Here is a 13,994-nt window from a genome sequence, read left to right on the forward strand (position 1 = left end):
GAGGGGCAGTGATCGGGAGAGGGAGGGGCAGTGATCGGGAGAGGGAGGGTCAGTGATCGGGAGAGGGAGGGGCAGTGATCGGGAGAGGGAGGGGCAGTGATGGGGAGAGGGAGGGGGCAGTGATCGGGAGAGGGAGGGGCAGTGATCGGGAGAGGGAGGGGCAGTGATCGGGAGAGAGAGGGGGCAGTGATGGGGAGAGGGAGGGGCAGTGATTGGGAGAGGGAGGGGCAGTGATTGGGAGAGGGAGGGGCAGTGATCGGGAGAGGGAGGGGGCAGTGATCGGGAGAGGGACGGTCTTTGATCGGGAGAGGGAGGGGCAGTGATCGGGAGAGGGAGGGGGCAGTGATCGGGAGAGGGAGGGGCAGTGATCAGGAGAGGGAGGGGGAAGTGATCGGGAGAGGGAAGGGCAGTGATCGGGAGAGGGAGGGGGCAGTGATCGGGAGAGGGCGGGGCAGTGATGAGGAGATGGAGGGGCAGTGATCAGGAGAGGGAGGGGGCAGTGATCGGGAGAGGGAGGGGGCAGTGATCGGGAGAGGGAGGGGCAGTGATGGGGAGAGGGAGGGGACAGTGATCGGGAGAGGGAAGGGCAGTGATCGGGAGAGGGAGGGGACAGTGATCGGGAGAGGGAAGGGCAGTGATCGGGAGAGGGAGGGGCAGTGATCGGGAGAGGGAGGGTGCAGTGATCGGGAGAGGGAGGGGGCAGTGATCGGGAGAGGGAGGGGCAGTGATTGGGAGAGGGAGGGGGCAGTGATCGGGAGAGGGAGGGGGCAGTGATCGGGAGAGGGAGGGGCAGTGATGGGGAGAGGGAGCGGGTAGTGATGGGGAGAGGGAGGGGGCAGTAATCGGGAGAGGGAGGGGGCAGTGATGGGGAGAGGGAGGGGCAGTGATGGGGAGAGGGAGGGGCAGTGATCGGGAGAGGGAGGGGGCAGTGATGGGGAAAGGGAGGGGCAGTGATCGGGAGAGGGAGGGGGCAGTGATCGGGAGAGGGAGGGGGCAGTGATCGGGAGAGGGAGGGGGCAGTGATCGGGAGAGGGTCGGTCTTTGATTGGGAGAGGGAGGGGCAGTGATCGGGAGAGGGAGGGGGCAGTGATCGGGAGAAGGAGGGGCAGTGATCAGGAGAGGGAGGGGGAAGTGATCGGGAGAGGGAAGGGCAGTGATCGGGAGAGGGAGGGGGCAGTGAAAGGGAGAGGGAGGGGCAGTGATCGGGAGAGGGAGTGGGAGTGATCGTGAGAGGGAGGGGCAGTGATCGGGAGAGGGAGGGGACAGTGATCGGGAGAGGGAGGGGCAGTGATGGGGAGAGGGAGGGGCAGTGATCGGGAGAGGGAGGGGCAGTGATCGGGAGAGGGAGGGGGCAGTGATCGGGAGAGGGAGGGGGCAGTGATCGGGAGTGGGAGGGGACAGTGATCGGGAGAGGGAGGGGCAGTGATGGGGAGAGGGAGGGGCAGTGATCGGGAGAGGGAGGGGCAGTGATCGGGAGAGGGAGGGGGCAGTGATCGGGAGAGGGAGGGGGCAGTGATCGGGAGAGGGAGGGGCAGTGATCGGGAGAGGGAGGGGGCAGTGATCGGGAGAGGGAGGGGCAGTGATGGGGAGAGGGAGCGGGTAGTGATGGGGAGAGGGAGGGGGCAGTAATCGGGAGAGGGAGGGGGCAGTGATGGGGAGAGGGAGGGGCAGTGATGGGGAGAGGGAGGGGCAGTGATCGGGAGAGGGAGGGGGCAGTGATGGGGAAAGGGAGGGGCAGTGATCGGGAGAGGAAGGGGGCAGTGATCGGGAGAGGGAGGGGGCAGTGATCGGGAGAGGGAGGGGGCAGTGATCGGGAGAGGGTCGGTCTTTGATCGGGAGAGGGAGGGGCAGTGATCGGGAGAGGGAGGGGGCAGTGATCGGGAGAAGGAGGGGCAGTGATCAGGAGAGGGAGGGGGAAGTGATCGGGAGAGGGAAGGGCAGTGATCGGGAGAGGGAGGGGGCAGTGATCGGGAGAGGGCGGGGCAGTGATGAGGAGATGGAGGGGCAGTGATCGGGAGAGGGAGGGGGCAGTGATCGGGAGAGGGAGGGGGCAGTGATCGGGAGAGGGAGGGGCAGTGATCAGGAGAGGGAGGGGGCAGTGATCGGGAGAGGGAGGGGGCAGTGATCGGGAGAGGTAGGGGCAGTGATCAGGAGAGGGACGGGCAGAGATCGGGATCTCCTAGGAAGATCGACCTATTGCTCACCTCTTGGCTGCAGCACTGTAGACTATATGATTACGGATATGGACGCATCCTCTTTCATAGCATTCACAGTCAAACCACAAACAACACTGTCAGATCACAGTCAAATTACTATGTATCTTAAAAAGACAGAAACAAACAACACAGAAACACAACCCAGTAAACTGTACAACACCAAAAAATCGTACAGATGGGCCAAAAACAACACAGAAAAATACCAGAAAGCAATTAGCAATGAATCAACTCAAGCTCTCTTGGACACCTTTCTGGATAACATATACACTCACAATAAAGAAGGCGTAAACCGGGCAGTGAATAACCTAATCAATATGTTTGATAATTTGGCAACAAGGTCAAACTTGAAAGCTCGCAAGAACAAACCCAAAATAAAAAACGACTATGAAAAATGGTTTGACCCAGATTGCCATAACATGAGGAAAAAACTTAGAAAAATATCAAACCAAAAACACAGACAGCCAGAAAACAAGGAATTACGCCTTATTGTCAGACACTAACACAGTACAGAAACACACTCAGAACCAAAAAAGAGCTGTATATTAAGAATACACTCAGCTCCATTGAGGAATCCATTGATTCCAATTGTTTCTGGGACAACTGGAATACATTACACAAAAAACAACGCGACGAATTGGCCATTCAAAATGGAGACACATGGGAAAAACCACTTTGAAAAATTATACCAGAAAAACACACTAAGGCCAGAGCAACACCAAATATGCAAAAAACTGGAAAAGCTCGAAATGGCCATAAAAGATAACCAAAACCCGCTAGACTCCATAATAACAGAAAAAGAACTATTTGAAAAACTCAAGAACCTGCGACCAGGAAAAGCTTGCGGTGCAGACGGCATACTAAGCGAGATGATTAAACACACAGACGATAAAATGAAACTGGCTATCCTAAAACTCTTCAACTTGGTTCTGAGTGTCGGTTACTTCCCTGATATCTGGAACAAAGGACTCATAATGCCCATATACAAAAGTGGGGACAAAGTCGACCCAAATAACTATCGAGGCATCTGTGTAAACAGTAACCTGGGGAAGGTATTCTGTTGTATCATAAACAAAAGACTTATAAACTTCCTGGAGGAGCACAATGTCTTGAGTAAAAGCCAAATTAGATTCCTGCCAAACTATAGAACATCAGATCATATCTTCACCCTACAGACCCTAATTGACAAACACGTTCATCAAAACAAAAGCAAAATCTACGCATGCTTTATAGATTTCCAGAAGGCTTTCGATTCCATCTGGCACGACAGTTTATTCCTGAAACTTATCGGAAGCGGGGTAGGGGGAAAAACATATGATGTAATTAAATCAATGTATACAAACAACAAATGTGCAGTTAAAATTGGGGACAAACAAACAAAATACTTCCCACAGGGGCGGGGGGTGACACAGGGCTCGCCCATCTCACCGACACTCTTTAATATTTACATAAATGAATTGGCAAAACTACTTGAACAATCTACAGCACCCGGCCTCACCCTATATGAATCCAAGGTTAAATTCCTCCTCTATGCAGATGACCTGGTTCTGCTGTCACCAACTAAGGAGGGTCTACAGCAGAACCTGGATCTGCTGGAGTCGTTCTGCCAGACCTGGGCCCTGACAATAAATCCCCAAAAAACCAAAGTCCTTGTGTTCCAGCAAAGATCCAGACATCAGGGACCCAAAATAAATTTCACACTAGGAACAACCAAAATTGAACAAACCACTAACTACACATACTTGGGCTTAAAAATCAGTTCTACGGGAAATTTTCATCTGGCTGTGAATGAACTGAAAGAGAAAGCAAGAAGGGCTTTCTATGCCATTAAAAAATCAATCGAAATAGAAATCCCAATTAGCATAAAAATTTTAAATCAGTAATTGAACCAATTGCACTCTATGGCAGTGAGGTGTGGGGACCGCTAACACAACAAGAATTTGCAAAATGGGACAAACACCCAATTGAGATCCTACATGCAGAATTCTGTAAAAGTATCCTCCGGACTCAAAGGAAAACCGTAAACAATGCATGCATGGCAGAACTAGGCCAATATCCATTAATAATCACTATCCAAAAAAGAGCCACCAAATTTTGGAAACACCTAGAAATGAGCAACCCCCAATGCTATCATTACGAAGCCCTGAAATGCCAAGAGAGGACCATAAAGAAGAATACCCTCAGTCAACTAGTCCTGGGACTCAGTGAAGTAACTACTAACACTACTAACAATAACCAGCCCCAGGACAGTGACAGCGTAACACAAAGAATTCGACCCAACACAATCATCGCTAAGCAAAAGGAAAAATATCTGTCATATTGGGCAGAAACAACAAAAACCCAAAACAAACTCAATTGCTACTTGGCCCTAAACAGACAATACAACATGGCTGATTACCTGACCATGGTAAAGGATAGCAAACTGAGAAAAACCTTGACAATGTACAGACTTAGTGAACATAGCCTGGCGATCGAAAAAGGTAGACACAGGCAGACCCGGCTACCAAGAGAGGACAGGATATGCTCTCACTGCAGTCAGGGAGTGGTGGAGACAGAGATGCACTTCCTCACAGCTTGTAGAAAATATCAGGGCATAAGGGAGAACTTCTACCCAAAATTCACAAAAATATGCCCGGAATTCAGAAATTTGAATGACGACCAAAAACTCCCATACCTACTAGGGGAAGAGAGAAATTGTGTAACCTTAGCGGCACACTATGTTACAGCTTGCCATAAACAGAGGGACAACCACTAAATATAAGAAAAGAGTATATACAAATTATATGAATGTATATTTATACACTCAGGGATATATCTGTTTATACACTGTATGGATAGATCTGCATTTTTGTGTACAACCATGAATGTTTTTCGATGCTTTGGCAACATAAGATGTACCTTGTCATGCCAATAAAGCGATTTGAATTGAATTGAATTGAGAGGGAAGAGGAGAGAGAGAGAGGGAAGGAGATAGAGAAGAGAGGAAGACACCCCGAGGAAGGGGTTGGACTCAGAGCCCGGCCTTGGTGACCCGGAGCCCCCGTGCGCGGCATAGCGCCTCAGGGCCGGGCCGAGTGACCTCAGCTCCCGCTCCGGCCAGCCACCGCCGCTCCCCCGCTCGATGTCTTTCGGGCTCTCAGGCCGCGCGGGTGTATCTGTCTCTGTGTGTGAATGCTCGCTGTCTGTCGGGCTCTCGGGCCGCGTGGTTGTCTCTGTCTGTGTGTCTGTTTTCCCGCTCCCGCACTCACGGCAGGCTGCAGGATTAGGCCCCGCGCACAAACGCCATGAAACGCCCCCCGTGACGCACCGCGCTTCCCCCGTAGGACTGGTCAACCATCACATCACTCAACGCTAATGAGCGGATTTTGTCCGTTTTTTGAACGTTTTCAGTAAACTGTCCGAGCAATTTTTGTCTGACCAAAAAGTAAATATGCCTATGACACTCCCCTAATCATAAGCTTTCTTTTGATATAACATATGTGTAGGTACGCTCTATAACATTTGAGTTTACCGTGGACATACAGACAGACAGACTCATCCATTTCCATTTATATATATATAGATATCAAAAAAAGCAGTGGCCCCAGCACTGACCCTTGGGAACACCACTGTCTACCATCCTCCAGTCTTAAAAACTGCCATTTACCACAACTCGCTGTTTTCTGTCCTTAAGCCAATTCCTTATCCAAGCTGCCACTGACCCACCTATTCCATGAGCCTCAATTTTGTTAACCAGCCTTCGATGTACTACTCAATCGTGTTCTCAGTCTCCTCTTCACCAAGAGTTCTGCTGAGGTATGTCCAGTTGTAGTGTGCGGAGTAGTTCTGCACTTCAGCAAGAAATTTGCCAAACGTTGCTTCATGCGGAGTCCCGAACAACCCTGCAACACTAGCTTTTTGAGAGCTTCTTTCACTATTCTGACTGACCTTTCGGCTGCTCAATTTGAAGCTGGATGATATGGTGGAACGAGATTGTGTTTGATACCGTTCTGTTTCATGAACTCTTGGAATAGAGCAGAGGGCCATTGTCAGAAACAAGCTCTTCAGGAAAGCCATGACATGCAAAGATAGACCTCACCTCATCTATGGTACGTTCAGTTGTAGTATTTGCACCCATGTGTGTGTTGATGGTGAGATACTGTTGAATTTGTCAACATTCAGCTGACCGTAAGCGTGTGACAGGTCAAGCTTGGAGAAAACCTTTGACCCAGAGAGTGCTGCATACAGATCTTGTGATGTAGGTAACGGGTACTGCTCATCGTGAACTGCTTGGTTGATAGTAACTTTGTAGTCACTGCACAAGTGTACAGTTTTGTCTGCTTTGGGCACTACCACAATCGGGTAGCCCATTCACTTTGTCAGTTTTTACTAGCACTCGGTCCTCTCTGAGCTTCGCAAACTCTTCCTCCACCTGACCTTTCAAATCATAGAGGACCGGTCTTGCCTTACAATAGACAGGCTTCGCGTTGGACTTGATGCAGATATGCGCGTCATACTCAGTGATGCCCTCATAACTGTCTGTGAACAAGCTTCCGTACTTGTTCAGCATTGTGTCGAGTCACTTCTTTGAACGACATTTTTCCAGTCTAGTTTTAACTTTCTCAACCAGTCTTTGCCCATGAGGGTTGGCCTGTTGCAACTCGCTACAATAATAGGCAGCTTTACTGACTGGCCATTGTGTTGAACTCTACATTCCATTTTTCCACATGTCTCTGGGATTTCTCCGGAGTAGGTTTTTAACTCTACGGTACTCTTTGTAAGTGGTATTTGATTAAGCTTACCTCATGTGTCCTTACTAATGATCGAGCAGTCCGCCGCCGTGTCGATACACATATCAATGGCCTGGATATTCCGGGGCCTATGACCGCGTACGCCATAAGTGCCCCGTAAGTTCCGGGTTTCCTCATGCGTGAAAACCCGGAACTTGCGATCTGCCAAGTTTCAACTTTGACAAATCGTACCCATCCCCGGGAAATGGACATTCGCTGACAGAGAGTTGGGCTGTTTGCCCAACTGCTGCCCAGCGAATGCCCGTGAAACTCTTACGCCTGGTAAAAGCAGGGATAGGGCCTTCTTTACCAGCCAAACTTTAAATAAATATTAAAACACGCCAGTATGTTTCCAGCAATTTCTGGGCCATTAATGTTTTTGCCAAAGCTCATTACATTGAAGTAAAGCCAGCTTTCCTGTTTCATGACGTGAGAGTCTTGCACTGTTGCTAAAGGAGGGATTGAAGCATGGTGCTTTGTTGGTGAACCAATAACTAACAAGGGTACTCTACATTGCAGTCCAACACAACAAGATAACAAGCATCATTATGTAAAAAAAAACTTATAAATAAAGACTAGAACAAGAAATAGTAATGTAAGGTTTTGTGGGAAAGGCTCATTGTGTTAGCCATTCTCTTTGGTGTGTGTGTGTGTAATATACATATCTACACATATTGTTTATTGTTTCAATAAAATGGCTTTGCATAATTATTTTATCTCAACAATATAAGGAAACGTATAAGCTAACCTCGAGAAATAATTTGTACTCCACTGACTGCTTTGTCTGAAAAGTAAGAATTATTTTCCCAGAACCTTTCCTGCTGGGAGAGAAGTGTTCTTCTCTTGCAGCACCACTTGTCTTTCAACAAAAGTTTACAGAAGTTTTGCAACTTCAGGAACCAGCTCTATAATTTCACTCTAACTTGTGTGATGAGCATTAAAGTTAATCTGAGAGTCAGCCAGGATTTTGACAATTTAAGTGTCTAATATCAAATTCTAGTTAAGTCAAGAAATCGGTCATAACTCACTGCATAATACATACAATCTTACAACTTATATCTTTATATAGCAAAGTTAACGTGTTAAAATGTCCCGAGGTGCTTCACACTGGCATAATCAAAAGAACGGACACCAAGCCAAGGAAGAAAAGATTAGGAGGGGTGACAAAAAGTGGTCAGAGAGGTGGGTTGTAAGGACGGTTTTAAAGGAGGAGAGGTTTTGGGAAGGGAATTCCAGGCTGTGGGGCCTTGGCAACAAAAACCACAGCCACCATTGGTGGGGCAAAGGTAAGGGGGTTGCAGAAGAGGCCAGAGTCAGAGGGATGGAGTGTTCTGGGGGGGTGGGGTTGGGGGGTGTTATAGAACTAGAGGAACTTAGAGAGGTAGGGAGGGATGATACCATGAATGGTTTTAAAAATGAGGATGGGAATTTTAATTTTGAGGTGTTAAAACACTGGGAGCAATGTTTCCTTTAAGCAGCGCGGCCACTCCAGGGGTCCCATGCAGCCAGCTTTTAAATTGAAAAAAACGCGCATGCGCAGAATTTTGGGGGCTGCCCGGCCCCAAAGAAAATTACGGGGAACATTGGCTGGGAACCAATGTAAGTCAGTTGGACAGGGGTGGTGGGTGAGTAGGACTTAGTGCAGGATAGGACACTTTTTAAAAATTCATTCATGGGATGTAGGCGTCGCTGGCAAGGCCAACATTTATTGCCCAGCTGTAATTGCCCTTGAGAAGGTGGTGGTGAGCCACCTTCTTGAACCGCTGCAGTCCGTGTGGTGAAGGTACTCCCACAGTGCTGTTAGGGAGGGAGTTCCAGGATTTTGACCCAGCGACGAAGGATCGGCGATATATTTCCAAGTCAGAATGGTGTGTAACTGGAGGGGAACTTGGAGGTGGTGGTGTTCCCATGTAACTGCTGCCCTTGTCCTTCTAGGTGGAAGAGGTCGTGGGTTTGGGAGGTGCTGTCGAAGAAACCTTGGCGAGTTGCTGCAGTGCATCTTGTAGATGGTGCACACTGCAGCCACGGTACGCCAGTGGTGGAGGGAGTGAATGTTTAAGGTGGTGGATGGGGTGCCAATTGAACAGGCTGCTTTGTCCTGGACAGGAAAGCAGACTTTGGATGAACTGAAATTTGCAGAGAGTGAAGGATGGGAGACTGGCCAGGAGAGCAGTCAAGCCTTGGCGTGACAAGGGCATAGATCATCGTATCAGCAGCAGACAGGCTGAAGTAGGGCAGAGGCAGACAATGTTACAGAGGTGATGTTAAATCCGTTGGGTAAAATGATAGGCAGACTTGGTCCTTGTTTCTTTATTTCAATGTTACAGTGCGATAAGCCGGATACAGTCAAGCCTAGGCACGAGCTCTTCAGACAGTACCATTGCTTTATTCGAATCATCCCTTTTTATACATTCAAATCTGCCGCTTATTTCCCTTAACTCCGTGATTGGTTATAAGTTTGTGCATTGCCTTATATGGTGCATCACCCTCTTTTTCTGATGGTGCTACCCTCAGCAGTCTCAGCCGCTCCCAGTTTCAGCCTGTGGTCAGTGAGTTTTCAAGCTGCTAATTTAATCAATTGATGAGGTGATCAGGGCCTTTGTCTTCTGCACACATTATCATATGTCCCAACTGTCCTTCCTGCTCATTTTCACCTGAACCGTCTCCCCCCACCCCCATGTCTCAACAGGTAGAAGTAGGCGATCTTGATGATGAGGGGGGACATTGGGTGTGGGTTGCTGCTGAAATTGGTTTTGGAGGTCATGCAAAATGGGCAATAGTGAATTGGCAATCTGTTTCACACTTGCCTGATTTTCTTTTTCATTGCCTTCAGTGGAAAAGAAAATCTGGGGTGGGTGGGGGTGAAACGTGCTGCCGATTCACTATTGCCCGCTTTGTGCTACTGCCCAAGAAAAATGTCAAACCCAGGGTTGAAAGCACAGATCAGGTCGAGTGGGATGCCAAAGTTGTGAACAGTCTGCTTGAACCTGAGATAGTGGCAGGGTGTGTATGTGCAGTGAATAGCTTCATTTCGGAGCAAGCTGCTTGCTTAAGAAAATTGTCTGTTTAATTAGATGACGCAAACATTTCTGACCTTATTATCAATTGCCTTTTTATCTTAACAGAGGCTACTATATAATTGTTGTGCCTTTGAAGAAAGCCCGTGGAAAGTTTTTCAAGCCCTGGGACAGTCCTGATGAAATGGATTTGGAGGAGGTATGTGTGCAGCTGCTACACAATTAAGTGGCTCATAACAGGAAGGGAAAAGAATTACAATCAATCAAATTGATTGTGTGTTTGCAGCGGCATCTTCTGTTTGTGTTTCTGTGGATATTTTGCTGTTTACTGAAATGAGTTCCAGAAATTGGGCTGGCAGCACCTGTAAACCACAGTCCAGTTGTGCAAAAGGGAATTATATTTCACTGAACAGATTTTCCTTTTATGTTATTAAGAATGAGAAATGCTTATAATGATACTAATAAATCAAAAGAACATTGCATAATTTGCATATACTTTTACTGTCATCTGCACCATAAAAATGAGAAAGTAGGACAGAAAACCTTTTGCTCCTTGTTCCTGCAGCAGACTATGCATAACTTGCGCCACACTTATTCCATCTCCCTAGAGCAGTGAATGACCATTGGTAAAATTTCCAAGAAGAGAAAAAATTGTAAATTTGCTCCTAGTCTTGTGAAACAAAACTGCTAGATAGCAGTCTTTAACAGTATTGTCTACATTACTGTCAGAAACATAGAAACATAGAAAATAGGAGCAGGGGTAGGCCATTCGGCCCCTCGAGCCTGCTCCACCATTCAATGAGATCATGGCTGATCACCCAAGTTCAGTACCCGGTCCCTGCTTTCTCCCCATATCCCTTGATCCCTTTAGCCTTAAGAAATATATCTAACTCCTTCTTCAATATATTTAATGAATTGGCCTCTACTGCCTTCTGTGGTAGAGAATTCCACAGGTTCACCATTCTCTGGGTGAAGAAATTCCTCCTCATTTCTGTCCTAAAAGCCCTACCCCTTATCCTTAGACGGTGACCCCTGGTTCTGGACTCCCCAACCATCGGGAACATCCTTTCTGCATCTAGTCTGTCCAGTCCTGTCAGAATTTTATAAGTTTCAATGAGATCCCCTCTCATTCTTCTAAACTCCAGCGAGTATAAGCCCAATCAACCCAATCTCTCCTCATATGTCATTCCTGCCATCCCAGGTATCAGCCTGGTGAATCTTCGCTGAACTCCTTCCATGGTAAGAACATCCTTCATCAGATAAGGCGACCAAAACTGCACACAATACTCAAGGTGTGGTCTCACCAAGGCCCTGTACAATTTACTCTGTTTTAGACTTTACCCTATGCACTTAATTTCCAAAGGGAAAGTTCTCTGATATCCAAGGGCAATTAATCAAATCTACAGAAAATTCATCCATCCTCACGTACCACCTACCTAACCCTGTTCTGCTGCACTCTGGAGATACCATTTCCAATAGCCCGGCAACTATTAGCCCACATTTTCCAATCAGCATTATCTTAACACTTTAAAATAAGTGAGTTATAACCAGCATTAGAATAACACCCATTGGAAAATCTAGGCTTTTGTGTTCAGTGGAGTATTTAATCATGCCTGTTTATACTTCCCTCAACCGTGTATTTATCCAGTCTCTTATGAAGGAGTTAATCAAAATAGTACCAACTGCTTTTGCTAGAAGACTATTCTACATATTCATTACTACACATAGTTTCCTCCAATCTCTCGTCACATTGTGTATTGTGTATTGATTTCTTTGTGGGTTCAATGATGAGATATTTATGAAAGAGAATGAGTTTTAATCTAAAGTCTGTTCAACTCTTTATACAGCATTGCAGGAGCTATCATGCTAATGATGCATCTAGAACGAAACTGAAACTAAAACTAACTGCCTTGCTTCTCTTGGTCACATGCCCTCTGCTGGTCAGGCACAAGCAATCAATACCTGCAAACATGCTATTAAGGCATCATAATCGAACAGGCAAATACCATCTCTATTTGCTGATATCATTACATATTGTAAACTATAAACATCTGTCTTCCCTTTTTCTGTGGTTACTCTCAATAGACCATTTAAAACGTCATCAATACTACTCAACATCTCACAGATATGGATCATGGGTCCTCTCAATTTTCTTTACACTAAAATGACAATAAGTTTAATTCTGCAAGTTCCACATCATAATTGGAGCCTTCCCCAATACCCCAATGCTCTTATGATTGTAGACGGCAACAAATGATACGCATTGTGCCCTCATCAATGACCTGTACAAGGTTAGAATGACTTATTTTGGCTTCTTATCAAGTGTCCTTTTGCTGACATCTGGTATATAATTAGCTTTGTTCATAACCACTTCATACTGACTAGAAACTTTCAGTAAATGTCAAATAATCAGACATAAACAATTTTCTCCTCCTCCATTGCTAACGGACACTCTTTTGTTTTGCCAATCCCTTTGCTGTTTCACGTTCCAGTGTGCAGTACTTCACATTTGTGTATGTTATAGTTTAACTGCCATTCCAAAGCCCATCTGCTTAATTAATCCCTTTGAATGCTGTTTACCTCCCTTATATTTATCACTCTGCCACATTGCTGGAAATTATCTGCAAACATTCTCCTCCACATTATATAGGAATATGGTGAACAGCAGAGTTACTTAGAATAGATCTGTGCAGAACTTTGCTAATCACTTTTACCCAGGTGGAGCTTTTTCTATTTATCATCACCTTTTACCCATGTTCCACCCTACATAAACGTGAACTTATCCAAAACTCGGCTGCCCATGTCCTAGCTCGCACCAAGTCCCTTTCACCCATCACCCCTGTGCTCGCTGACCTACATTAGCTCCCGGTTAAGCAACGCCTCGATTTTAAAATTCTCATCCTTGTTTTCAAATCCCGCCATGGCCTCGCCCCTCCCTATCTCTGTAACCTCCTCCAGCCCCGCAACCCCCCCCGAGAAATCTGCGCTCCTCCAATTCTGGCCTCTTGAGCATCCCTGATTTTAATGGCTCCAACATTGGTGGCCATGCCTTCAGCTGCCAAGGCCCTAAGCTCTGGAATTCCCTGCCTAAACCTCTCCGCCTCTCCACCTCTCTTTCCTCCTTTAAGACGCTCCTTAAAACCTACCTCTTTGACCAAGCTTTTGGTCATCTGCCCTAATTTCTCCTTATGTGGCTGGGTGTCACATTTTGTTTTGTAACACTCCTGTGAAGCACCTTGGGACGTTTTACTACTTTAAAGGCGCTATATAAATACACGTTGTTGTTGTTTATAATACCATGCCAGTTTTCATTCCAGCCAGCTAGCTTTCCATTAACTCTATCAACCTTAACCCTCTTAAATGCCTTATATGTGGAACTTTATCAAAGGTTTCCTGAAAATCAATGTAAATTCAGACAATTGCAGTAGATTTATGAGGCAAGGCCTATTAAACCTATGCTGACCACCCTTTGTGACCTCTGTGCTCTTTAAATGAGCTTTGATGGCATCCCGTATAAAACTTGATCATGTGGCTGTTAGGCTGACTGATCTATAATTTTTAGCTTCATACTGTACTTTTTTTTTTAAATAGCAGGACTACATTCTCTGTTCTGTAGTCCTCAACTAGCTCCTAACCCTCCTAAACATATTTACTAGATCCTCACACATTTTCTCCTTCACTTCTTTGAGGACACTTGCCCAAGTGCCTGTTAAACATTTAATACTTTGAGTTTCCTCATAACACGTGCTTCAGCAATGCATGCTGGTCTCACGGATTGTTTGAGCCAAAATAACTGAATCTGGCATTTGATCACTGTCTTCATTTGTGGAAAACTGATTTGCTTTAATACATCTGCCATTTTCTGATACTCTGCAATATATCTTCCTACTGCTTTGAGTGATGGGGGCTAGACATTCTAATCTCTTCCCGCTTGACGCTTGTTAATTTTGTCCTCCAGTTCTGTAATCAATGTAAATTACATAACGTGCTAATAT

At 46.4% G+C, this 13,994-nt stretch overlaps 1 protein-coding gene across 3 annotated transcripts in view; it reads left to right on the forward strand.

Moving 5' to 3' along the window:
- The first annotated feature begins 9,919 nt into the window (after positions 1 to 9,919).
- The window catches only part of LOC147096303 (receptor-type tyrosine-protein phosphatase delta-like), a 32,971-nt gene continuing 28,896 nt past the window's right edge, over positions 9,920 to 13,994 (forward strand). For 2 of the 3 annotated variants that reach the window (XM_085975137.1, XM_085975138.1), the window contains exon 1: positions 10,070 to 10,198. In XM_085975137.1, the coding sequence (XP_085831263.1) occupies positions 10,184 to 10,198 (15 nt within the window). In that variant the 5' untranslated portion in view covers positions 10,070 to 10,183. Of the gene's footprint in view, positions 10,199 to 13,994 lie in introns of all 3 variants that reach the window. The other variant, XM_085975136.1, reaches the window with a different exon arrangement.

Source organism: Somniosus microcephalus, unplaced genomic scaffold, assembly GCF_052327205.1.
Source record: "Somniosus microcephalus isolate GS21.2 unplaced genomic scaffold, FLI_Smic_1.0 unresolved_chr1, whole genome shotgun sequence".
Taxonomy (NCBI): Eukaryota; Metazoa; Chordata; class Chondrichthyes; order Squaliformes; family Somniosidae; genus Somniosus; species Somniosus microcephalus.